Raw genomic sequence first — 26,059 nt, 5'->3', positions numbered from 1 at the left:
CAGGCATCCTCTACTGACGGAATGAGGTCAATATCCATCAAGGATACCCGGGCCAGGTCAATTAGAAAGGCCTGCTCGCTGAAGTGTTTTAGGGAGCGTTTGACAGCGATGAGGGGTGGTCGTTTGACCGCGGACCCATTACGGACGCAGGCAATGAGGCAGTGATCGTTGAGATCCTGGTTGAAGACAGCGGAGGTGTATTTAGAGGGTATATTAGTCAGGATGATATCTATGAGGGTGCCCATGTTTACGGATTTAGGGTTGTACCTGGTAGGTTCCTTGATAATTTGTGTGAGATTGAGGGCATCTAGTTCAGATTGTAGGACGGCCGGGGTGTTAAGCATATCCCAGTTTAGGTCACCAAGCAGTACAAACTCTGAGGATAGATGGGGGGCAAGCAATTCACATATGGTGTCCAGGGCACAACTGGGGGCTGAGGGGGGTCTGTAGCAAGCGGCAACAGTGAAATACTTATTTCTGGAAAGGTGGATTTTTAGAAGTAGAAGCTCAAACTGTTTGGGCACAGACCTGGATAGTATGATAGAGCTCTGCAGGCTATCTCTACAGTAGATTGCAACTCCGCCCGCTTTGGCAGTTCTATCTAGATGGAAAATGTTGTAATTCGGGATGGACATTTCTGAATTTTTGGTGGCCTTCCTAAGCCAGGATTCAGACACTGCTAGAACATCAGGGTTGGCAGAGTGTGCTAACGCAGTGAATAACTAAAACTTGGGGTGGAGGCTTCTGACGTTAACATGCAAGAAACCAAGGCTTTTACGGTTACAGAAGTCAACAAATGATAGCGCCTGGGGAGTAGGAGTGACACTGGGGGCTACAGGGCCTGGGTTAACCTCTACATCACCAGAGGAACAGAGGAGGAATAGAATAAGGATACGGCTAAAGGCTAAAGATTGCACACAGGTGGACTTTATTTAACTAATTATGTGACTTCTGCACCAGATCTTATTTAGGGGTTTCATAGCAAAGGGGGTGAGTACATATGCATGCACCACTTTCCATTATTTATTTTTTAGAATCTTTTGAAACAAGTTATTTTTTTCATTTCACTTCACCAATTTGGACTATTTTGTGTATGTCCATTACATGAAATCCAAATAAAAATCCATTGAAATTACAGGTTGTAATGCAACAAAATAGGAAAAACGCCAAGGGGGATGAATACTTTTGCAAGGCACTGTATGTTGTTGTTTACCTAATTTAGTTGAATGCACTGACTGTAAATCACTCTGGATTAGAACGTCTGCTGAATGACCTAAATGTAAATGTAAAACAAACACTTGCAAAGCTTACTGGTATTATTCTAATGAGCTCCGTCCCCAAACAAGTACAAATTTGGTCGGTCCGGACCAGACCAAATCTGAACGAATCATAGACGTTTAGGCTGTGTTTCACAAGTTTGAACAGCACAATAGAGTACAGCACAGTTCAGTACGGCACAGTACAGGACAGTAGAGTTTTATTCAGTAGAGTAGAGTACAGCAGAGTACAGCAGAGTAGAGTAGAGTTCAGTACAGTAGTTTAATTCAGTAGAGGACAGTACAATATAGTACAGTACAGTTTAGTTCAGTAGAGTAAAATACCTTAGAGTAAAGTAGGGTGCAATACAGTACATTATACTGTACTATACTCTACTGTGCTGTACTGTACTTTACTGTACTGAACTATACTTTACTTTTCCGGACCGGACCAAATCTGAACCAATCATAGACGTCTATGTTTGGACCAAATCAAGGCCGGTCTGGAGCGGACCAAAAATCTGACCAAGAATCTACGTCTGTGGACGTTGAAATCCAGGCTTGTGCCGACCGCACCAAGAAAAGAAAAAGAAAAGACTGCCGGTCAAAAAAAAGACTTACAAAAGACGTCGACGTCGGTTCATGCCTCGCGGGTAGTGGCATTAGACACACAATGAGGTGATAATGGACAACACTAAGGATGAGGCAATCTTACAACCCTACACTATATGTGACTATTGTAGACTTGCAGCTCGGGAATCCCTCTCCACCTGTTCAAACAGATGGGACGTCAGCACATTGTTTCACGCAACAGGAAGATAATGTTAATTAACACATGCTGCACTCAAGGGGTCCCTAGTAGTGCTAGACAATGATGTTTACTTCAATGAAAAGAATGTGGATGTACAGATATCTACAAGCCAGCTCTGCCCTGTCCATGGTGAGAATGAACCAACTCTGGTCAGAAGAAAGAGATGTTATTAACATTTACTAAACTACTCCCAAAGTTCTTTGCAAAATGTGTAATGGTGGAAATTGCTGGAGAGTTTCCGGAGGGACCCCTCATTAAATGGTCCCCATTAGGTGGATTATTAACAGGCGGGACTGCGGGCGGTAGGGTGGGTGAATTGATATTGGCAGAAGTCACCATTCAGACATGCATGACTGGGAAATAACAACAGGGTGGGGTGCAATTACCTTTCCCAAGTCATATCAGGTTACCCTGCGCTGAGAGGCATTACCGCAGTCAGGTCGCCAACTGGGAGCCTCAGACGAGCACTCATAGGTCAACTACTGTGGAGCAGCCTGCCTCTCTGGCCACTGCCTGCTACATGATGACGTCTTTCACAAGTCACGTGTCAAAGGTTGTAAACTTTCTTAGTAGAAAAACGGATACATCTGTATTATGAAGATGTTATTTTGAGGATTTGGTTAAGTCACACCCTGTTGATTTAGTAACTTCAAGTTTTGCTTTGTTTAAAGAATATGGAGAGGATTGCATATTTTCCCTAATGAAAGCATTATTAATCATGATTAATGAGTCTTTAAATTGTTAGGCTACACACAATTGGTTTAATAATAATAATAATAACATTAATAATAATAATAATAATAATATAATCAGGGGCGCAACTTTCACTGGGGACAGGGGGGATATTCTGAAATTGCATTTTTGTCCCCCCCAGTTTTATCATTGGAATGTGATACAAAACGATTCAACGGTGTGCTTTAGGACCATGTGGACGCCTTCGAGCAGTCGGGTAGGCTGTTTGGAGTGTTTATCCGACTGGATAAAAAAATACACTAATAATCATACAGTGAGGGAAAAAAGTATTTGATCCCCTGCTGATTTTGTATGTTTGCCCACTGACAAAGAAATTATCAGTCTATAATTTTAATGGTAGGTTTATTTGAACAGTGAGAGACAGAATAACAACAAAAAAATCCAGAAAAACGCATGTCAAAAATGTTATAAATTGATTTGCATTTTAATGAGGGAAATAAGTATTTGACCCCCTCTCAATCAGAAAGATTTCTGGCTCCCAGGTGTCTTTTATACAGGTAACGAGCTGAGATTAGGAGCACACTCTTAAAGGGAGTGCTCCTAATCTCAGTTTGTTACCTGTATAAAATACACCTGTCCACAGAAGCAATCAATCAATCAGATTCCAAACTCTCCACCATGGCCAAGACCAAAGAGCTCTCCAAGGATGTCAGGGACAAGATTGTAGACCTACACAAGGCTGGAATGGGCTACAAGACCATCGCCAAGCAGCTTGGTGAGAAGGTGACAACAGTTGGTGCGATTATTTGCAAATGGAAGAAACACAAAATAACTGTTAATCTCCCTCGGCCTGGGGCTCCATGCAAGATCTCACCTCGTGGAGTTGCAATGATCATGAGAACAGTGAGGAATCAGCCCAGAACTACACGGGAGGATCTTGTCAATGATCTCAAGGCAGCTGGGACCATAGTCACCAAGAAAACAATTGGTAACACACTACACCGTGAAGGACTGAAATCCTGCAGTGCCCGCAACGTCTTCCTGCTCAAGAAAGCACATATACATGCCCGTCTGAAGTTTGCCAATGAACATCTGAATGATTCAGAGGAGAACTGGGTGAAAGTGTTGTGGTCAGATGAGACCAAAATGGAGCTCTTTGGCATCAACTCAACTCGCCGTGTTTGGAGGAGGAGGAATGCTGCCTATGACCCCAAGAACACCATCCCCACCGTCAAACATGGAGATGGAAACATTATGCTTTGGGGGTGTTTTTCTGCTAAGGGGACAGGACAACTTCACCGCATCAAAGGGACGATGGACGGGGCCATGTACCGTCAAATCTTGGGTGAGAACCTCCTTCCCTCAGCCAGGGCATTGAAAATGGGTCGTGGATGGGTATTCCAGCATGACAATGACCCAAAACACACGGCCAAGGCAACAAAGGAGTGGCTCAAGAAGAAGCACATTAAGGTCCTGGAGTGGCCTAGCCAGTCTCCAGACCTTAATCCCATAGAAAATCTGTGGAGGGAGCTGAAGGTTCGAGTTGCCAAACGTCAGCCTCGAAACCTTAATGACTTGGAGAAAATCTGCAAAGAGGAGTGGGACAAAATCCCTCCTGAGATGTGTGCAAACCTGGTGGCCAACTACAAGAAACGTCTGACCTCTGTGATTGCCAACAAGGGTTTTGCCACCAAGTACTAAGTCATGTTTTGCAGAGGGGGTCAAATACTTATTTCCCTCATAAAAATGCAAATCAATTTATAACATTTTTGACATGCGTTTTTCTGGATTTTTTTGTTGTTATTCTGTCTCTCACTGTTCAAATAAACCTACCATTAAAATTATAGACTGATCATGTCTTTGTCAGTCGGCAAACGTACAAAATCAGCAGGGGATCAAATACTTTTTTCCCTCACTGTAATAATTAAGTCCCCCCCACTTCTAAAGCCAAAGCTGATAATAATAATAGATTTACACTGGTGTCCTGGCAAAATGTCCAAACTGGCCCTCATACCATCATGGCCACCTAATCATCCACAGCTTCCAATTGGCTCATTCATCCCCTCTCCTTCCCCTTCTAACTATTTCCCAAGTTGTTGCTGTAAATGAGAATGTATTCTCAGGTTTATCTGGTAAAAGAAGGGTTAAATCTGTACGCACTACAAAAGTCCAGTTAGACTTCATTACAGAAATACTAAGGGGTCTTGTATTATATAATCTGTATCGAATGTACCATTGCTCCAGAGCAAAAGCAGACTTAAGACCAGGCAACACACCCTCATAAGGGTTCCCCCTCCCCCACTTAATCATAACACAATCAACTTTTACCAGCTGAATGTAGACACAAATATAATACTTTTTTTGTATTTTAAATGTTCTGAAATATTGTATTAAAATATGCAAAGGAGGCGATATCTCATTAAATATGCACATATGTATCACGACTCAGGATAAGACCCAGATGCAGACACAGGAGGCGGATGGTTCAGTTCTCAGATAATTTATTATAACACGGGTGGTAGGCAAAGGGCAGGTCGAGGACAGGCAGAGGTTCGTAACCAGGTCAGAGTCCGACAGGTACAGGACGGCAGACAGGCTCAGGGTAAGGGCAGGCAGAAAGGTCAGTACCGGGAGGACTAGAAAATAGAAACTAGCGCGACTGGAAACCGGGAAAACACGCTGGTAAGACTTGGCAAGACAAGACGAACTGGCAACAGACAAACAGAAAATTATACATACACAGGGGATAATGGGAGACACCTGGTGGGGGGTGGAGACAAGCACAAGGCAGGTGAAACAGATCAGGGTGTGACAATATTTGCATATCGCACAAATCCATTTTTTAGGACAATGGATGAAGTCAGCCTAAATATTTTGGTTTCATTTTGTTAAGATACTCCAGGACCGGACTTGTCCAGAGCAGATTGTGGATAAATACTTTTGAAATCTTTCTAACTGTAAAATACTAAAGATATTTTTCCAAAGAAAATGTTATCTAGAATACAAAATGTACAACATATCAACAATTCCCTCTGAGCAAGTCTGGAGAATATATCTAAGGATAACCACACAAAATCTGGTGAATGCTTCTGAAACTGAGAAAAATGTGTTGCCGTGTGGGAAGAGTTAAAGACAAGTACGCTGAATTTAGACTACCAAAGGCAAATGCCTTGTCGTGGAAATTACCACTAAGGACTCCAAATCAAAGTTAAATGAACAGATTTTTATTATCACGGCCGGAGAGGTTACAACAACGTAAGTATTCCCTGAATACTTACCTACTCCCACAGGACCCAACCCACGTAGTCCATTTTTTAAAAGAGAACCAATCCTGTGACCCAACAGGGATGCTGAAAAATGCATTGGCCAAATCTATAACCGAAAAACAACAGCTCCCTGGGGGAACTTGGGAAAGAATAGTAACTGTGTTCGGCACTAGGGGTGCTCTTGCGTGAACAGCATCATTAACTATTCTTGCACAAAACGATATTCACCAGATGGCTTCCTAACAGGTAAAATAGGGCCTGATGGATGGGAATAATACCCTTTTCTGCTTCTTTGCTAAGACGGTACTGAGCTTCACAGTTGAAGTCGGAAATTTACATACACCTTAGCCAAATACATTTAAACTCAGTTTTTCACAATTCCTGACATTTAATCCTAGTAAAAAAATATCTGTCTTAGGTCAGTTAGGATCACCACTTTATTTAAAGAATGTGAAATGTCAGAATAATAGTAGAGAGTGATCTATTTAAGCTTTTATTTCTTTCATCACATTCCCAGTGGGTCAGAAGTTTATATACACTCAATTAGTATTTGGTAGCATTGCCTTTAAATTGTTTAACTTGGGTCAAATGTTTCGGGTAGCCTTCCACAAGCTTCCCACAATAGGTTGGGTGAATTTTGGCCCATTCCTCCTGACAGAGCTGGTGTAACTGAGTCAGGTTTGTAGGCCTCCTTGCTCGCACACGCTTTTTCAGTTCTGCACATACATTTTCTATAGGATTGAGGTGAGGGCTTTGTGATGGCCACTCCAATACCTTGACTTTGTTGTCCTTAAGCCATTTTGCCACAACTTTGGAAGTATGCTTGGGGTTATTGACCATTTGGAAGACCCATTTGCGACCAAGCTTTAACTTCCTGACTGATGTCTTGAGATGTTTCTTCAATATATCCACGTAATTTTCCTTCCTTATGATGCCATCTATTTTGTGAAGTGCACCAGTCCCTCCTTCAGCAAAGCACCCCCACAGCATGATGCTGCCACCCCCGTGCTTCACGGTTGGGATGGTGTTCTTTGGCTTGCAAGTCCCCCCTTTTTCCTCCAAACATAACGATGGTCATTATGGCCAAACAGTTCTATTTTTGTTTCATCAGACCAGAGGACATTTCTCCAAAAACTACAATCTTTGTCCCCATGTGCAGTTGCAAACCGTAGTCTGGGTTTTTTATGGCGCTTTTGGAGCAGTGGCTTCTTCCTTGCTGAGCGGCCTTTCAGGTTATGTTGATACAGGACTCGTTTTACTGTGGATATAGATACTTTTGTACCTGTTTCCTCCAGCATCTTCACAAGGTCCTTTGCTGTTGTTCTGGGATTGATTTGCACTTTTCGCTCCAAAGTATGTTCATCTCTAGGAGACAGAACGCGTCTCCTTCCTGAGCAGTATGATGGCTGTGTGGTTCCATGGTGTTTATACTTGCATACTATTGTTTGTACAGATGAACGTGGTACCTTCAGGCGTTTGGAAATGTCTCCCAAGGATGAACCAGACTTGTGGAGGTCTACAAAAAAAATTCTGAGGTCTTGGCTGATTTGTTTTGATTTTCCCATGATGTCAAGCAAAGAGGCACTGAGTGTGAAGGTAGGCCTTGAAATACATCCACAGGTACACCTCCAATTGACTCAAATGATGTCAGTTAGCCTATCAGAAGCTTCTAAAGCCATGACATCATTCTCTGGAATTTTCCAAGCTGTTTAAAGGCACATTCAACTTAGTGTATGTAAACTTCTGACCCACTGGAATTGTGATACAGTGAATTATAAGTGAAATAATCTGTCTGTGCACAAAGTAGATGTCCTAACCGACTTGACAAAACTCTAATTTGTTAACAAGAAATTTGTGGAGTGGTTGAAAAACGAGTTTTAATGACAACCTAAGTGTATGTAAACTTCCGACTTCAACTGTATATGGTCTGTTATTATTCTTCGGGACAACTTTCACTGGGGTGGCACCTCTCATCTTCCCTAATATTGGTATTGGAGACAGCCCAGAGCTGTTCTGGCACTTCTTCCAGCCACGGTTTGTGGGAGTTATCTTGGGACACGACCATCATACTTTTGGTAGGATTGGTTCTTTCTTCGGTATTGTTCGAGTGGTAGCCCAGAAAGGGGACAAAAAGGTCGCTGTTGATGGTGACCACTTCCCATCCCCCTCCCAGGCCACCCAATCAGTGGCTGTCATCACAGTCTTCATCCAAGGTCCAACATCTTTCCATTCTCTATTTTTGTTGTTGTTGACCTCTACAGTGTGGGACAGCACCTGTTACTTCATACAGAGCTCTCTGTACATCAGACAGCAGAACTCCGGCCGCTGTAAATTCCTCACCGTAGTATATTCCATAAATTGTCACTTCCACTCTTCTTTTCTGCTTTGTCCATCTTTGTTGATATTCAGGGTCTTCTTCACACGGGGGGTCAGCTGCTGTGCAGTGAAGATGTTCCAGGACCTCCCATGCACAGTGGTGTGGGGAGGTAAGTGATCTCTCTCGTAGTTGACCTTCCACCTCAGGATCGTTCAAATGCCAGGCATAATAACACTGGGATATGCATGGGTATATCCCGTTTGTAGGGGAACGGAGGGACAAGCCATCAGCAGTGCATGCAACAGTCAGATTAATCTTGCACATCAGATCTCTTCCCAGGAGGTTTACAGGACAGGCGGAGGAGTACAGAAATGTTTCCAACTTCCAACTTCCCATTTAATTTGCAGGAGGTAAGTGAGGCATTCTTCTGAGGGAATTCCTAATGCTCCAACAGTGTGGATTTTTTTTTTTTAGAGGGGATTACTTTCAGGCCAGATTGTTTCAACACTGAGATAGCAGCCCCAGTGTCTACTAGGAATGGAATCTTCTGGCCAAGTATTTCAATTTCTATCAGGGAATTTTCAGTTGTAAAGGTAGTAAGTTTCAGCATCTGGCATACTTCTTGTGGGTCTTCATCATCTGAGTCTTCCTCTGTTTCCACCTCATCCTATGTTCTTTGCCCACCAAAGGGATTTCCAACCCTTACATCTTCAGGTGGTCCTGGCCATTCACGCTGGTCATCTCCATCACCAGGACAGTCCCTTGCAAAATGTCCTGGCTTGCCACAGTTGTAGCAGCTCCAGTCTCTCCCTCCAGAGGCGCCTTGCGCTCCTCACCCTCTGCCTCTTCCCCTTCCTTTACCTCCTCCTTGGCCTCGTCCTTGACCTCCACCTCCACAGTATCCTCTTCCTTCTCCTCCTCCAGCGAAAAACATCAACTGTGTAGCTTGTAGTTTAGCACCAGTCTTGGAGTTCTTCGACCTGATCGGTCTTTCTGCATGGGTGATGTGAGGTTTGACATCAGCAAGGGTCTTTATCTCCCACCCAATGCATGTAGTGGTCACAGCTGTCTTCAGGTCTTGTCACAGGTCAGTAATCATGGCATTGCACAGCAGGCTGCCATATGATTCTTGGTCAGGGGTCAGACCAGATTGCTGGAGGAAGATCTTCTCCATTCGTTCCTGATAGTCCTCAAAGCTCTCATCGGCCTTCATCATGGTGGAATGTATTTTCTGCCAGTCTGTGTGCTTTGGGTATGTTGCCTTTACATTATCAAACACAGCAGTGAGTTGGTCAGCACGGTTGGCTCTGGTTGCATCACTGTTCCAACATCCCTTACACTAGTTCCACTTGAACACCGACAGAGTATTTCCTCAATTTCACGGGTGCTGGGGTTATACATGGCAATGATTGCTTTCACCTCTTCTTCAAACTTCACTGCTTCTTTCGCGGGGTCAGTCATGTCATTTACAATGGCTTTTACCTCATCCACGTCCCAGAGTCAATCCACAGTCATAGCAGCTCCCCCCTGAGGGTTTGGATATGATATCAGGGGGAAAAGCTTATTGAGTGGGGGTGGCTCGTCTCCTTTGCAGTCTTTATCATCATCGTCATCATCATCAGAGCTGGATTCTGGAGGGCTTTGTCCCTTCGTCTTTGTCTAAGGTCGTAGTCAGTCTTTGGTTTTGGCCTTATCTTGGGTTTTTCATCTTTTTTGGGTTTCACCTCTTCTACTTCGGCTCCCGCCCCCTGCCAATAATAGGCTGGGGGTGGCTGTGGTGCGGGCAGGTTCCATGGTTGTGGCCTGGCTGTTGGTCACCCCCACCAAGAGGTCCTCCCAGAGGAACCGGAGGGGGTGGTGGCGGTGGCGGTGCTGTTGCCAAGATTGGATGCAGTCGTTCGAATTCTTCTCTCAGCCTTCTTCTACTTCTCTCGTCTTTCTCTTGCACTTGCTTTACCATCAGTCCTTTTACTGTTTTCTCCTTCAGAGAATCTGCTTCTCTCTCCCACTTTCTAAAATCATCCCACTTCACTTTAAACTTCTTATTACTTTTCTCTTTATTTTCCAGCTGCTTTCTTATTTCTCCAATTTGTCAAGGATCAGGGTTCCATCCTCAGGGAAACCTCCATCAGTCCATGCTGTCCAATCTTCTATCTGGCACAGTACCCCCTTACTAAACATTTTTGCCATCACTTTACTGGGTCTGGGTCTTCATATCTACTTTTACTGTTCCCTTTCCCCATTATTACTTTTAATTATGCCTTATCAATTTACTTGACTCTAACAATTATCACAATCATACCTCAATCATTCTGGAAACTAATTTCCCTTTTTCAGTAAATTAGTCAATCATACAAAAATCATTCCACTCAATCACTTAATCTTCTCTAAATCCTAAAATGGAGTTCCCAGAACTTCCATGTAGTTCCCAGAACTACGTAAATATTCCCTGAATACCTATAGACAACGTTGCCGACGGGGTCTCTCTACCCCCGCCTAGTCTCCTCTTGGGACTCTGGATCCTTTTCTAAGCTTCTCAAAGCAGTTCTTATTGTTCAAAATTCATTTACATTTACTTACTGAAATTCAGTTGTCAGTCCTTCCAGGTTTCGTAGATTATGTGTTTTCTCCCGGGCAGCCCACAGTGAGTGTCTGGTCTGGGCGGGTCCTTGTCGTCATTGGTCAGACAGGAATCTACCTTGCACGCCTTCACATGGAATGCGCCACCAGTGTTCCCTCACAGACCCTCACTGCCGAGCTCCACAGGTAGAATCAATCATCCTTATTCGTGACGCCAAATAGTAGAAGAAATGATCACTAAGGACTCCAAGTCAAAGTTAAATGAACAGATCTTTATTATCACGGCCAGAGAGGTTACAACAAACGTAATACTCAAAGTATAAGTCTTTCATAAGATCTGAAGGGATGCTCTCCCTTCAGCACTCTTTATAATCATGCACAAACTAGGCATCTCTGCTCTCAGGGTGCAACAGGCTGATCATGACCTTGCACACATAGTTTCTAGGCGTTGAGCCAAAGTAACAATGTGATCCCTTCTTTCTGTCATTCTATCAGTCCCGTCCCTGAGAGCAGTCACAGAACATGCTAACACAATAACAAGAAACAATACGCTACATGTAGTCATGCATTTGCAGAGACACAGAGGACACTAAACATTTCCACTACAGCCTATTTAGACCCAATCACCCTCTGAAAGTAAGTTACAACATATAGTCCTGTTTGTAACACTCGCTATGAAATGGCCTTTGAAATTATGTGTCATTGAATGTAGTGAGCTTTGAAATGATTGATGTATGTCCATTTTAAAGTGGTTAAAATTCATTAAAATGTTGATAACGGTAGTATGATAACCTAAAGAAAATATACATTTCCTGAAGTTTTATTTACATTTTTATGTTTACTTTTTGAAAATACTCATATTAATGGACCAAAATACCAACAAATCTCAAAATTGATAGGTAAATGCAGAAATGTCATATCAGCCTGTGGTGCATGGCCTTAATAGCAGGGTGTAGCAGGGTATTTGAGAGGCATTCTGGAGCAGGGAGCAGAGTGACACCATGCAGGCTCCCCTGGGCATTAGTGAGCTGAGCTGAGCTACACAAATCTATGTGTTTGTCTCCAGTGCGGTCACTATTATAGTATGTAGTCAGTCACGATACACATGGACACACAGTGGGGGGAAAGACTTGACCTACACTGGACAATATCCATAGATGCTGGTGGACAATGAGGGCAAATGTTTTATCCAGTTACAGAATAGCACTGAACCACACATGGACTACACTTGTATGGATTTGTACGGATTTGTCTATAACACAGTTTGTTCAACCAGTGAAGCCTGACTAAGGGGATTTCTGAAAAAGAAAAATCTTGCCATCTTCATTTAGTCTCTATACCCTTACAGAAAAAGCAAGCTTCTGGCAAATGTTGTGGCAAATGTTTGGCCAATTGCAAGAAGTTAGCCACAACAAATTATGCAGAGATTTTACATACTATATAAGATCAATAGTTTAGAGGAAGATGTATGATCTCCATCTTGTTTTCACTTTTCAACAATGTGCACACAAAAACAAATGCTGGAGCCATTGACTCATCCATGTAATCGATTTGTCGTGGGGGTGTCCCTAAAACAAAGCCACCAGTGGCACCATAACCCCTTGTGTCTGTCTCATTTAACCACGGCAAGGTGACTGGGAATATGGTTGAGTACAAACAGTCCAGTTACGCCCTCCGTAAGGCAATCAAACAGTCAAAACGTCAGTACAGAGACAAAGTGGAGTCGCAATTCAAAGGCTCAGACATGAGATGTATGTGGCACGGACTCCAGACAATCACGGATTACAAAGGGAAAACCAGCCACATCGCAGACAAGCTAAATACTTTCTTCTCCAGCTTCGAGGAAAACACAGTGCCGCCGATGCCAGCCACCTCCACTTCCAAGGACTGTGAGCTCTCGTTCTCCGTGGCTGAAGTGAATAAGACATTTAAGCGTGTTAAGCAAGGGGCCCTGGGTCTGAACCCTGCCCTGTGCAACTGGGTCCTAGACTTCCTGACAGGCCGCCCCCAGGTGGTGAAGGTAATCATCCAGAAGGCGAGGTCAGTACAGGTGCATCAAAGCTGGGACCGAGAGACTGAAAAACAGCTTCTATCTCAAGGCAATCAGACTGTTAAATAGTCACCACTAGCCGGCCCCCGCCTAGTACCCTGCCCTGAACTTTAGTCACTGTCACTAGCCAACTACCACCCGTTTACACAACCCTGCACCTTAGAGGCTGCTGCTTATGTACATAGACATGGAACACTGGTCACTTTAATAATGGAACACCGATCACTTTAATAATGTTGACATACTGTTTACCCACTTCAAATGTATATACTGTATTTTAGTCAAGGCCTATCCTATTTAACTATTGCTGCCCATATTCTATTCTATCCTACGTATTCTTCAGATATACTACATATTCTATCCATATAATGTCCATAATGTCTATCTGAGAGTGTGATTTGAAGGAGTCAGGCGCAGGAGGGTAAATCACAGAATACAGAGTTTATTCCGTAGTACAGGGTTACGCTGGATAGCGTCAACAGTCCAGTGCGCAAAACAGGCGCACTGGAACAAATACAGGCACACGGGGAAAATATACCCCGGCAATACAAAGTACAGGTAGCTCCACCGAGCTACACTCATCTCACATGCAACAATTACCCACAAGGACAAGGGGGCAGAGGGAACACTTAAACACATACTAATGAGGGGATAAGAACCAGGTGTGTGTAATTGACAAGACAAGACAAATGGAATGATGAGATATGGAGCAGCAGTGGCTAGAAGGCCGGTGACGACGAACGCCAAAGCCTGCCCGAACAAGGAGGGGAGGCAGCTTCGGAGGAAGTCGTGAAAGTCTATACATCCCATCATATATATACTGTATATATAGTGCATTCGGAAAGTATTCAGACCCCTTGACTTTTTCCACATTTTTTTTACGTTACAGTCTTATTCTAAAATGAATTAAAAAATAAAATCCTCACCAATCTACACAAAATACTCCATAATGACTAAGCGAAAACAGGTTTTTAGAAAATGTTGCACATTTATTAAATATCAAAAACAGAAATTCCTTATTTACTTAAGTTTTCAGACCCTTTGCTATGAGACTTGAAATTGAGCTCAGGTGCATCCTGTTTCCATTGATCATCCTTGAGATGTTTCTACAACTTGACTGGAGTCCACCTGTGGTAAATTAAATTGATTGGACATGTCAGAGCAAAAACCAAGCCATGAGGTTGAAGGCATTGTCTGTAGAGCTTGAGACAGGATTGTGTCGAGGCAAGGATCTGGGGAAGGGTACCAAAAAAAACATCTCTGCAGCACTCCACTAATCAGGCCTTTATGGTAGAGTGGCCAGACGGAAGCCACTCCTCAGTAAAAGGCACATGACAGCCTGCTTGGAGTTTGCCAAAAGGCACCTAAAGACTCTCAGATCATGTGAAACAAGATTCTCTGGTCTGATGAAACCAACATTGAACTCTTTGGCCTGAATGCCAAGCGTCACTTCTGGAGGAAACCTGGCACCATCCCTATGGTGAAACATGATGGTGGCAGCATCATGCTGTGGGGATGTTTTTCAGCAGAAGGGACTGGGAGACTAGTCAGAATCGAGGGAAAGATTAACAGAGCAAAGTACAGAGAGATCCTTGATGAAAACCTGCTCCAGAGCGCTCAGGACCTCAGACTGGGGTGAAGGTTCACCTTCCAACAGGACAATGACCCTAAGCACACAGCCAAGACAACGCAAGAGTGGCTTCGGGACAAGTCTCTGAATGTCTTTGAGTGGCCCAGCCAGAGCCCGGACTTGAACCCGATAGAACATCTCTGGAGAGACCTGAAAATAGCTGTGCAGCGACTTTCCCTTCCAACCTGACAGAGCTTGAGAGGATCTGCAGAGAAGAATGGGAGAAACTCCCCAAATACAGGTGTGCCAAGCTTGTAGTGCCATACCCAAGAAGACAAAAAGGCTGTAATCACTGCCAAAGGTGCTTCAACAAAGTACTGAGTAAAAGGTCTGAATACTTATGTAAATGTCTTCTTTTTTTATTCTTTATTTTATACATCTGCAAAAATTTCAAAAAAGCTGTTTTTGCTTTGTCATTATGGGGTTTTGTGTGTAGATTGATTAGGGGGGAAAAAAACACTTTTAATCAATTTTAGAGTAAGGCTGTAATGTTACAAAATGTGGAAAAAGTCAAGGGGTCTGAATACTCTCCGAATGCACTGTATACACATACTCCGGACTCTGACATTGCTCGTCCTAATATTTCTAAATTTCTTAATTCCATTCTTTATTTTTTTTAGATTTCTGTGTATTGTTAGATGTTACTGCACTGTTGGCGCTAGGAAGACAAGCATTTCGCTACACCCGCAATAACATCTGCTAAATATGTGTATGCGACCATTAACATTTGATTTGATTTGATTTGATCCATTTGCTGAGTGGGCTTTTGTCTCTAGGACCATTCTCACTGATGGCACCCATGACCCCTAACATAATAGGGATTGGACAACAGGACATATGTGAGTGTGTGTGCACGTGTGTGTCAGACAGTGATGGAGTTGATGGTTGCTGACCTATCCTTGGGGGTTATTTCAGCGGTTAGTCCACATCACAGGAGCTTACTCACAGATAGACTGAGATTGGACAAAATCTTATCACCACTCCAGACACCATGTTTGTCTATTTGAGGGAGAGCAGCGAACCAACTCCATTGAATTACAGTTACACACAGACATAGGCTATCTTAATCTCTGGGCCAAAAAAACCTGAAGAGCTGCAGGGATCATGTGATATTTTTTTATTGAGTGAGAAGATTTGCAGGAGAGTTTGATTATTGTGTGTGACTTGTAGGCTTTTTAGCCTATTCTTTATCCTTTTCAAGTTATGTACATTAGATGGGCATAACATGGGCATAATAGTTAAGAGTTATTCACCAGCACAACCTACTTTTGGGTGAATCATCTGGAATGACAATACACAACGTCACAATAATGACAATATAAATGGGGAAAATGACTGCATTCGTCAAATAAACCGAAGTGCAAAGGCTAATATTGGAAGGTGACACCAAGCAGCCTATTTCACTAAAGTAAAACAGCAGCGAGATGCACATATTGAAGCGATTGGAATTCGTTCAAATGTGAATCAGCAGCGTAATGAAATAGAGGCGCGAAATTATTCCTGACCTCTAACTAAATTGCCAAAGGCTTCGGAGGGCAAAGAAAGTTTTGGTCCCACCCCTATCCTCTCTCCTTTTGCGGAGAGCGCTTGCACATCCCCCTTCTCTTTAGAACGCGCTCAGCTAATTTTGGGCAGCATACATGATACCGGTCGCACACTGACATAACTGAGAAGTAAGGTAAAGAAAAACTTTTCAATCACTGCCTCACTGCCTTTGCACGCTTGTTTGTGAGTGTGTTTATGTGCTAACCTTATGAGATACTGCATGTAAGATGTAAAAATTATGGTTTTACTTTCCAACATTTCTACCCGTTAGTTGTGTGCATGGCTCGGCATGACAGGATGTCACATATAACTTTGGCAGGTTATAGTTTTGATTAATTCTCCACATAACTAAGAACATTTCGGCAGTTTATTTATCCTCTATTAAATGATGCCTGTTTCATTTTCACACTTAACGTTTATTGTTAAAACACAGAGAAAAATGTTGTTTAAGTCATGTTTCCAATATCAAATTATGGAGTATTCTCAGCCCTAAAGTATATTGCTTATGTCCATTTGTATGTAATGACAAAGCATAAACAGTAATATTTGTAAAAAGTGATTTGGCTCTATGTGAGTTTGTGCACCTTAGGCTACTCACGTAATTACATTCAAGTCATACTTCACAGCCTAGCAGATAGACTGACATTATCTTGTAGGCTATCTTTAAATCTTTACACCATTCAGCAAATATAGTATTTCAAAACGCTAAGACTCTAACACCCAAACATCACCATTGAGAACTGTTCCTGATGTTCATTATCATGTTAAAACACATGAAAACAATGATTTCTGTGTCCTGGCAAGAGCTGTGGTTGACAAAGATCAAACTCCTGGCTACTAGGAGAGATACATGAGCAAGCCATGTACACAAACGTTGTTTGGAAAACTTTGGACATTGTTTTAGCTGATAGAAAAAAAACTATGTAATTTGTTTCATTGAAATACATTTGTCTTATCTAGGTCAGAAAGATACAGATTCTGATAGTGGTTGTGAGTGACAGATGTTAATACAATTAGTTTGATTTTCCCAGACCAACTTTCTCTTTCTTTTTTGAATCTCACTGTCAGCTGTGGCAGACATAGGAACTCTGAGCCTCAGCCTTTGATGCAGTACATCATGCCATGTCTTCGCATGCCATGTGCTGAATTCAACATCATTAAAACACCAAACTAGTGGGGCACATGCCAGTCAAGACTGTGAGACCTGTTAAAATGATTCCTTACCCGCTGCATACAAAGCCATCATTGATTGTCTAAGTGGTGCATTCGTCTGTGCTGCAGTCCTTCTCATTCTGTGGTCTGGTATGATGACGTGAGAGAGACATAGCCCCAGATGTGAGAGAAGTAGCCAGAACCAATGTTTTACTTCCAATTGGATGTCTGATGGCTCTCAAAAGCTTAGAATTTGAAGAAACTTTGAATTCGGAAGGGGAGATTGTAATATTTCATTTTGAAAACCTCTGCACTTGGCTGTGACTGCCATAACCTGTGCTTGGTTGACTTTGACACTGAGGGGTTGTGTTAGTGATAGAATCCTCACTGAAGGGAAGCCAGTGCATGGTCCCCTACATAATCAGCACTGAAGGGGGAATTTGCACCTAGATAATAGGATGCCTCAACACAGAGCAGCACACCATAACTAGGTCAACTCAACATTCTTATTAAAATATATTTAAACATAGTCATGGAACCAGGACATAATATGTCAGGGGCATAGTATTTTAGAATATGTTGATATAGAAAACAGAGGGACTGTATGTAGATGCAGAGTTATGAGTTGCTGCTGAGAGTTTAAAGACGTGTCAGTGCAGGCTTCTTCATACAACCAATGTACACATGAGCGTGGAGGGTGTCTATTGAGGAAAATATACCATGTCAACACTGGGTGACTTTTTCCCTCCCAAACTGCTCCACCATATGTTGGAATCCATGCACCAGTATGCTGTTTCTAAGCACTATGGGGGCAATGAGTCTGTGCTGTTGTGCTATGTGTGTGTCTTTTGAGTCTAACTCTGTTCATATTCCTCAACTGAGTTAAGCTCAGCGTTAAAGATGAGTAAAATGTTAGGACTACATCAAATCTTTGTTTTATACACATAATGTTTCACTTAGAACAGGAATGTATTTTGAAAATAACTTGTAGAATCGTACAACAGATTTCTTTGCTTGAAACGTCGCAGTGTGTCTTAGGACTGGACCAAGCACATGAACAGTTGAGAAAAACAGGAAAAGTGAAATAGAAAACACCTGGTTTTCAATATGTTCTCTGATTTGTAGTCACATCACTGACTTGGTTCACACAAGAGTTTAGAATTGGCTGAATATGGATCACTGCAAAGATTGTTCAGTCTAAGTTGTCCAAATGTTCCCCTATCCCTAGCCGGCGTGACCTGTAGCTAAATTTCCATGCCAATGTAATGCAAACCACAGCATGCATGCCGAGCTGTCCTGTGACCAGAGAATGGGCATGGAAAAACATACATTAGCCCAATGGTCAATTTAGTCTACGCCTAATGACAGTAATGGTAGCTAGTTGAAACACTGGAGACTAGTGGGACCCAGTTCAATGACAAACGACATGGTGATGATCTTGTGGTTCTGTCACTACAGTAACATAACAGTAATGTCATGTTATTTCTCTTTCATTCTCAGAGGTTAAAGGAGGCCATTGGAAATCGGACCTTCAACATCATTCTCACTCCAGGTCGACTGCAGACTGTGGACAATAGTTATCATCAAATTCAATTTTCAACATTTGTTCTTGGGTTCAGGGACTTTTAAATAAAATGAACCAAGAGAAACTGCTGCTGTTTCAATGTGCGCTCCTGTTGTGCCTGGGCATCTGTCTAAGCCAAAGGGACTGTACAGGCGTGGATTGTCCAGTGTTGGACAACTGTATTGAGGAAGTTTTGGAGAAGGGCGCTTGCTGTGCCACCTGCGTTAAAATAGGATGCTCATGTGAAGGTTACCAGTACTATGACTGCATCCATGCAGGCTTCCGGAATGGGAAAGTTCCAGAGGGAGAATCTTACTTTGTGGATTTCGGAAGCACAGAATGTTCTTGTCCACAGGGAGGCGGGAGGATCGGGTGCCATTTCATCCCGTGTTCCGAGATCCCTCCCAACTGCATCGCTGTCGTGGAACCCGCAGATGGGTGTCCACAGTGTGAGAGCATCGGTTGTGTCCAAGGCAACCAGAAGTATGAAGCGGGCCACTCCTTCCAGATGGACCTGTGTCAGGTGTGTCACTGTCCTAACAATGGCGGGAGCCTGATGTGTTCTCCTATCCCTGACTGTGACCCTCGTAATGTTAAGAAGCCGATGTTAGCAATGACCACACAGAACAACAACCCTCTGAGAGACCTCAATAAACAGACAAGCCCACTAGACCCATTCGCCCCCAGTAACACCATACCTCTTTACAAAGAGGACCCACCTGTCCTGGATGAAGATGAAGATTATGACTACACACTGCCTGACCCCACATCTACTACTCCACAAGACCCGGTCCAGCCAACAGAATCTACCACGGTGTCACCATCCTATGCTGAGACAAGCTCTCCTACTTATGAGATCTTTAATGACCTGAGGCAGGAGCTGAGAACGAGACTAGGAACATATGATCAGGAGAAAAGAGAGGAGGCGACCATTACCGAGGATCCACATCTCATGGACCAGACCACCTTAAAGGTCCAGGGGGAGACAACAACATCAACAACAACTAAACAGGAAGTTACTTTAGAGAGCCACAGGCGTCAACAGGACGTTGTTGACCGGGACAGCAGGCATCACAGAGACGGTGACAGAGTGATGAAGAGTGACACTTCGAAGGACGTCACACAAACTGTCCGTAGTGACAAGGGAGTGAGACACACTGGCCGCCACGAACACAGAGACAGCCAAAGCAGTCACCACCATGATGGCAGTCGTTCATCCCAAAGCAATGGGCGGCACCATGAGAAGCACCTTGAGGAGCACCTTGAAGAGCAGCGTGAGGAGCCCAGAAAGCCCCAGAGTAAACTCGACCAGGAGTTCCCCGCAGTGAAGTTCAGCCCGACCAGCAGAGCTCCTGTCATGAGGGAGGAAGGAGACCAGCCAGCCAGGAGACAGTCCCAGATCCTCTTCAACTACCAGGGCCGGAACGAACAGTCTCGAAACACTGAGGGTAAGTCAGCATTACATGGCCACTCTACCAGTCCACAGTCTAAAATAATAGTGTGTTGCTGATATGTTTGTATACATTTTTTAAAATAATTACTGTACTTGTATTTAAGGTGAGTAAATCTCCTACAATGTCCTTTGAGACCTAGTTAAAGGCACGAGGCCTATACATAAAAGCAGTTATTTCATATGCATTTTTGGTGTTAATTAAATGATAGGAACCACATTCATCAAATGTAATGGTTTATAAATGTGTGCCTGTGACAACAGTAGCCCAGTGTTAGAACCTCAGATGATTTACTGTCCTCTTTCTCTTACATCCTATGTTAGGTCTAGGAATTCTTAATCAGTCTATAGTAGCTGCTAGCTGACACTGGTCCAGGAAAAACTAGGATTCATGGAAAGCATATGGCCCCTAGACAGTGACAGTGTAGCTTCTGTAGCAGTGTCCCTCATATAGAATCGTCAGTAGGTTCAGCGTTAGCAGCCTTTCCCCAAGGCATAAATACTGTACATCTAGAGGAGCTTCTGAGATGGAAAACAGATGATGAAGAGACTAGCTAAATGTCTGGAGGATGGGTTAAGAGAGTACAGTATTCATAGAGCAGGGATCATCAACAGGAGTGAGGCCGGTGGGCTGCCATTTGGGGACCCCTATTATAGAGAATACCTACTGTATCTCTGCTTTGAGATTGGGGTTGTCTGTGACACATATTCATAGGTAATACCTGTGATTGTGTATGACCACCAAATGACCACTTATGGGGCCTCCAATATGTTGGATTATCTTTTCATGAAAGCTAGGTTTCCCCCTGGGAGAAAAAATCCTCAATCAGATCACGAGACTCGAATAAGGTTTATGGGTTTACCTTTCATAATATCAGTACTACTATGGATTACACATAATAGGATTTCAGTGTACTGCACTAAAACTGCACTAAAACTTCTCCTTTTGATTTCATCACTGCCACAGCTACTGAATTACAGTACAAACTAGGTCAGAGCTATGGGAATTCAGACTCTTGCACTGTACTGTAAGTAGGTATCGTGTGACAAACAGTCAACTGTGGATTTTCCCAGCCTTGGCTAGCCACCCTTCTTTACTATACTATTACTGTTGAGACCTGTTGGGATTTTTCTCTGCTTTCAGCACTTGGTCTCCATAGGAATGTATAGTGTATGTATTAGCTGTATGGGGTGTTTCTTTGGGAGTTAGCATGAGAGGTACCTATCACGTACATTCCATGCAGCGAGGACTCACGAGAGCGAGAAGAAAGAAATATGCCAGGTCATCATTGCCGTTGGTGTTTACCATTCACGCGATTTGTTTATAAAGGCAAGGCCAAGGTCAACTTCTCCAGTATGCCTTGTGAGTGGCTCTGAGTTAATATCCCCCAGGCTGCCTTGGATGCAGTGCAACACAAAGATTTGTCTTGACAGATGCCCTCAGCTGTTTTCCAAGCTGCATATCCGAATATTAGGGTATCATCCAAGAATGAAATGGTAGATTACTGTTGCTTCACAGTAGGCTGACTGAGAGAGTCTAAGTTCATTCACATCCATGTCTGTCCAGCATACTCTGAGTATCTCTGTTCCATTTGGAGCAGCACATTCCAGTGGCAGTGGAGACAGAGATGACTGGCCTGGTTACTGTCCAGCCCCCTGGGTCAAACTGACATTGTCAAGGGTCAGAAGTCATGGTCACTGGGTGAAGGGAAAGAGGTTCCAGCATGGTGACATCCTTAAGGACAGGAAGAGACTCAGTCGATAAGATCCCTGAGTAATGCCTGTTATCAACCCCCATTAGGGCAGCATGCCAGAGTCGTTGGGAGAGGAAAGGAGAAAGCATGCACTGCAAAAACAAACAAATGTTCACTACACATAAACGGGCCTGGTTTCTATTGAAAAGCGGCCCAAGGTAAATGTTTTTTCTTTCTGTTAGAGTCGATAACTACCCTGCTCCGTCTAGAGTCTGGGCTACGTCCCTCCCTCTACCAACTACATGGTATTGGGGTTTCTAGGCACTCCGTGGTGGTCATGGTCGTGGTGGCGTAGGATGTCTTGGGGGTTGTACTTGAAAAGGGCATAATACGGAAGTGATGAATGAGACCTCTGTTGTAGCCTGATTGCCAGACGCTACTCGCTGCTCCCTCATGAGCCGCTTTGATTACTCTTCTCCCATGAGGCACTGGGCCTCCCAATCCAACCAGTAATCACTGCAGCTCAGCAAGACTACACCTTCACACTCACTCCTCCTGCTCATTAGGGAACCCACTTACCCTACTCAACCAAGCTGAAGCCATTTTGGGATCGATTTGTTAAACAAGCGTGGGAAAATGTCAGATGTGTACAAAAGTTCAAGTCCATTTTGGATCATTTTCAGTGGCCACTTTGCTGTAATTGTCACCCTCAGTATTTGTGTCAGAGATAGAGCAACACTGGCTCAGTATTCAGGTAGGCTATCCATACACAATCATGCAGCCTAGCCTATGGCTATGATGCTGCCCTCAGCATAAGACAATGATATGGACACCCCCTCAATTGGGTAAAAGGAACACTATTATTGTTGTTGTTATTATTATTATTATTATTATTATTATTATTACTGCACATTTGGACATTACTATTATTGTATCGTTTATGGTCCAGGACATTTAGCCAATGATGACACCACACCAATTATTGAGCAATGGACAATATATTGAAGTGTATAGAGACTGGGTCTGCTTCCTTGTAGGGCTTCAGCGCATTGCATTCTTAAGGGCTAAATATGGCAATATAAATTGGAAGCTGTTCCCCTACTATTTTCATTGTATTATTGGATAGATGGCCAGTCCCATATGGGCTACCATACAATTCACTTCATGTTAATGGCTGTCCCCCTCCGTTTACGCTACTAAATCTATCTCCCAGGGAGGACTTGGCCTACAGGCCACGATTAAGTATTGTGAGATCTAGATTATAGACTGCATTTCTTCCACATACCATCTTATTTTTTTGTACATACAGTGGCTTGCGAAAGTATTCACCCCCCTTGGCATTTTTCCTATTTTGTTGCCTGTCACGCCCTGACTCATGGGACTCTTGTATGTTGAGTCAGGGTGTGGATATTCTATGTTAGTATTTCTGTGTTGCATTCTAGGTGTTGTAGTTCTGTGTTTGGCCGGGTGTGATTCCCAATCAGAGACAGCTGTCGCTCGTTGTCTCTGATTGGGGATCATACATAGGCAGCCTATTGGCACTCATTAGTTGTGGGATCTTGTTCCGTGTGGAGGCTTGTTTTGTGTTTAGCATTAGGACTTCACGTGTCATTGGTTTGTTGTTTTGTTTGTGTGTTTATCGGTGAAATAAACATGTACGCATTTCACGCTGCGCCTTGGTCTGACCCGTCCTTAAACGAACGTGACATTGCCTTATAACCTGGAATGAAAATAGATTTTGGAGGGGTTTGTATCATTTGATTTACACAACATGCCTACCACTTTGAAGATGCAAAATATTTTTTGGGGTGAAACAAACAAGAAATAAGACAAAAAAACAGAAAACTTGAGTGTGCATAACTATTCACCCCCTCAAAGTCAATACTTTGTAGAGCCACCTTTTGCAGCAATTACAGCTGTCTCTATTTTACATTTTAGTCATTTAGCAGACGCTCTTATCCAGAGCGACTTACAGTTAGTGAGTGCATACATTTTCATACTCTATAAGATTGGCACATCTAGCCACTGGGATTTTTGCCCATTCTTCAAGGCAAAACTGCTCCAGCTCCTTCAAGTTGGATGGGTTCCGCTGGTGTACAGCAATCTTTAAGTCATACCACAGATTCTCAATTGGATTGAGGTCTGGGCTTTGACTAGGCCATTCCAAGACATTTAAATGTTTCCCCTTAAACCACTCAAGTGTTGCTTTAGCAGTATGCTGTCAAAAGAACTGATGTGGATGTGGTGGAGGAGTCAGGCGCATGACACAGAGGCTTCGTCCAACAGACTTTACTAGTCAAAAGTGCAAAATACAATACACGGCCTCGAAAACAAACAGAGGCGAGCGATTACGCAAACCATGCGTAAAAACACCAAACAGAGCGAAAACACGCAGCTCCTATCGACAGGCAGACAATAACACACAACACAAGACTAACCAAACGAGAAACTTATAGGAGACATAATTAACCAAACAGGAAACAGGTGTACACAATCAGACAAATCCAAACAGACATCGAAAACATCAAACGGTGATAGCTAATACTCCGGGGACGACGACCGCCGAAACCTGCCCAAACAAGGAGGAGGAGCAGCCTCGGCCGAAACCGTGACATATGCTTAGGGTCATTGTCCTGCTGGAAGGTGAACCTCAGGTGTCCCAGTCTCAAATCTCTGGAAGACTGAAAAATAATTTCCCTGTATTTAGCACCATCCATCATTCCTTCAATTCTGACCAGTTTCCCAGTCCCTGCTGATGAAAAACATCCCCACAGCATGATGCTGCCACCACCATGCTTCACGGTGGGGATGGTGTTCTCGGGGTGATGAGAGGTGTTGGGTTTGCGCCAGACATAGCGTTTTCCTTGATGGCCAAAAAGCTCAACTTTAGTCTCATCTGACCAGAGTAGCTGGGGAGTCACTCCCACGTGTTTGCTTATTTTTTCTTTAAGCAATGGCTTTTTTCTGGCCACTCTTCCGTAAAGCCCAGCTCTGTGGAGTGTACGGCTTAAAGTGGTCCTATGGACAGATACTCCAATCTCCGCTATGGAGCTTTGCAGCTCCTTCAGGGTTATCTTTGGTCTCTTTGCTGCCTCTCTGATTAATGCCCTCCTTACCTGGTCTGTGAGTTTTGGTGGGCGGCCTGGTCTGGGCTTTGACTAGGCCATTCCAAGACATTTGAATGTTTCCCCTTAAACCACTCAAGTGTTGCTTTAACAGTATGCTTAGGGTCATTGTCCTGCTGGAAGGTGAACCTCCGTCCCAGTCTCAAATCTCTGGAAGAATGAAACAGGTTTTCCTCAAGAATTTATCTGTATTTAGCGCCATCCATCATTCCTTCAATTCTGACCAGTTTCCCAGTCCCTGCCAATGAAAAATCAGGTAGATCAGCTTAATATTGCAGATAGATTGTAACTTCCATCCATGTAATTATCTGCATCACTTCCAATCCCCCATGTTTTATATATATATATATATATACTGTACATATACATACATACACATACACATATATATATACACATATATACACATATACACACATACACAGACACATACATACAGTGGGGGAAAAAAGTATTTAGTCAGCCACCAATTGTGCAAGTTCTCCCACTTAAAAAGATGAGAGAGGCCTGTAATTTTCATCATAGGTACACGTCAACTATGACAGACAAAATGAGAAAAAAAAATCCAGAAAATCACATTGTAGGATTTTTAATGAATTTATTTGCAAATTATGGTGGAAAATAAGTATTTGGTCAATAACAAAAGTTTCTCAATACTTTGTTATATACCCTTTGTTGGCAATGACACAGGTCAAACGTTTTCTGTAAGTCTTCACAAGGTTTTCACACACTGTTGCTGGTATTTTGGCCCATTCCTCCATGCAGATCTCCTCTAGAGCAGTGATGTTTTGGGGCTGTCGTTGGGCAACACGGACTTTCAACTCCCTCCAAAGATTTTCTATGGGGTTGAGATCTGGAGACTGGCTAGGCCACTCCAGGACCTTGAAATGCTTCTTACGAAGCCACTCCTTCGTTGCCCGGGCGGT

The 26,059-nt window shown here is 43.2% G+C and overlaps 1 protein-coding gene across 2 annotated transcripts in view; it reads left to right on the top strand.

Annotated features, from left to right (window-relative positions):
- Positions 1 to 16,227: 16,227 nt before the first annotated feature.
- Positions 16,228 to 26,059, top strand: part of LOC311147359 (fibulin-2-like) — a 51,946-nt gene continuing 42,114 nt past the window's right edge. The window contains exons 1-2 of one of the 2 annotated variants that reach the window (XM_084184046.1): positions 16,228 to 16,276; positions 18,801 to 20,312. In XM_084184046.1, the coding sequence (XP_084040172.1) occupies positions 18,935 to 20,312 (1,378 nt within the window). In that variant the 5' untranslated portion in view covers positions 16,228 to 16,276; positions 18,801 to 18,934. Of the gene's footprint in view, positions 16,282 to 18,800; positions 20,313 to 26,059 lie in introns of both variants that reach the window. The other variant, XM_084184045.1, reaches the window with a different exon arrangement.

This window comes from Coregonus lavaretus (genome assembly GCF_964263955.1).
Source record: "Coregonus lavaretus genome assembly, chromosome: 20".
Lineage (NCBI taxonomy): Eukaryota > Metazoa > Chordata > Actinopteri > Salmoniformes > Salmonidae > Coregonus > Coregonus lavaretus.
The sequence above is the reverse complement of the archived record's forward strand: the minus strand, read 5'-3'. Positions and strand labels throughout refer to the sequence as shown.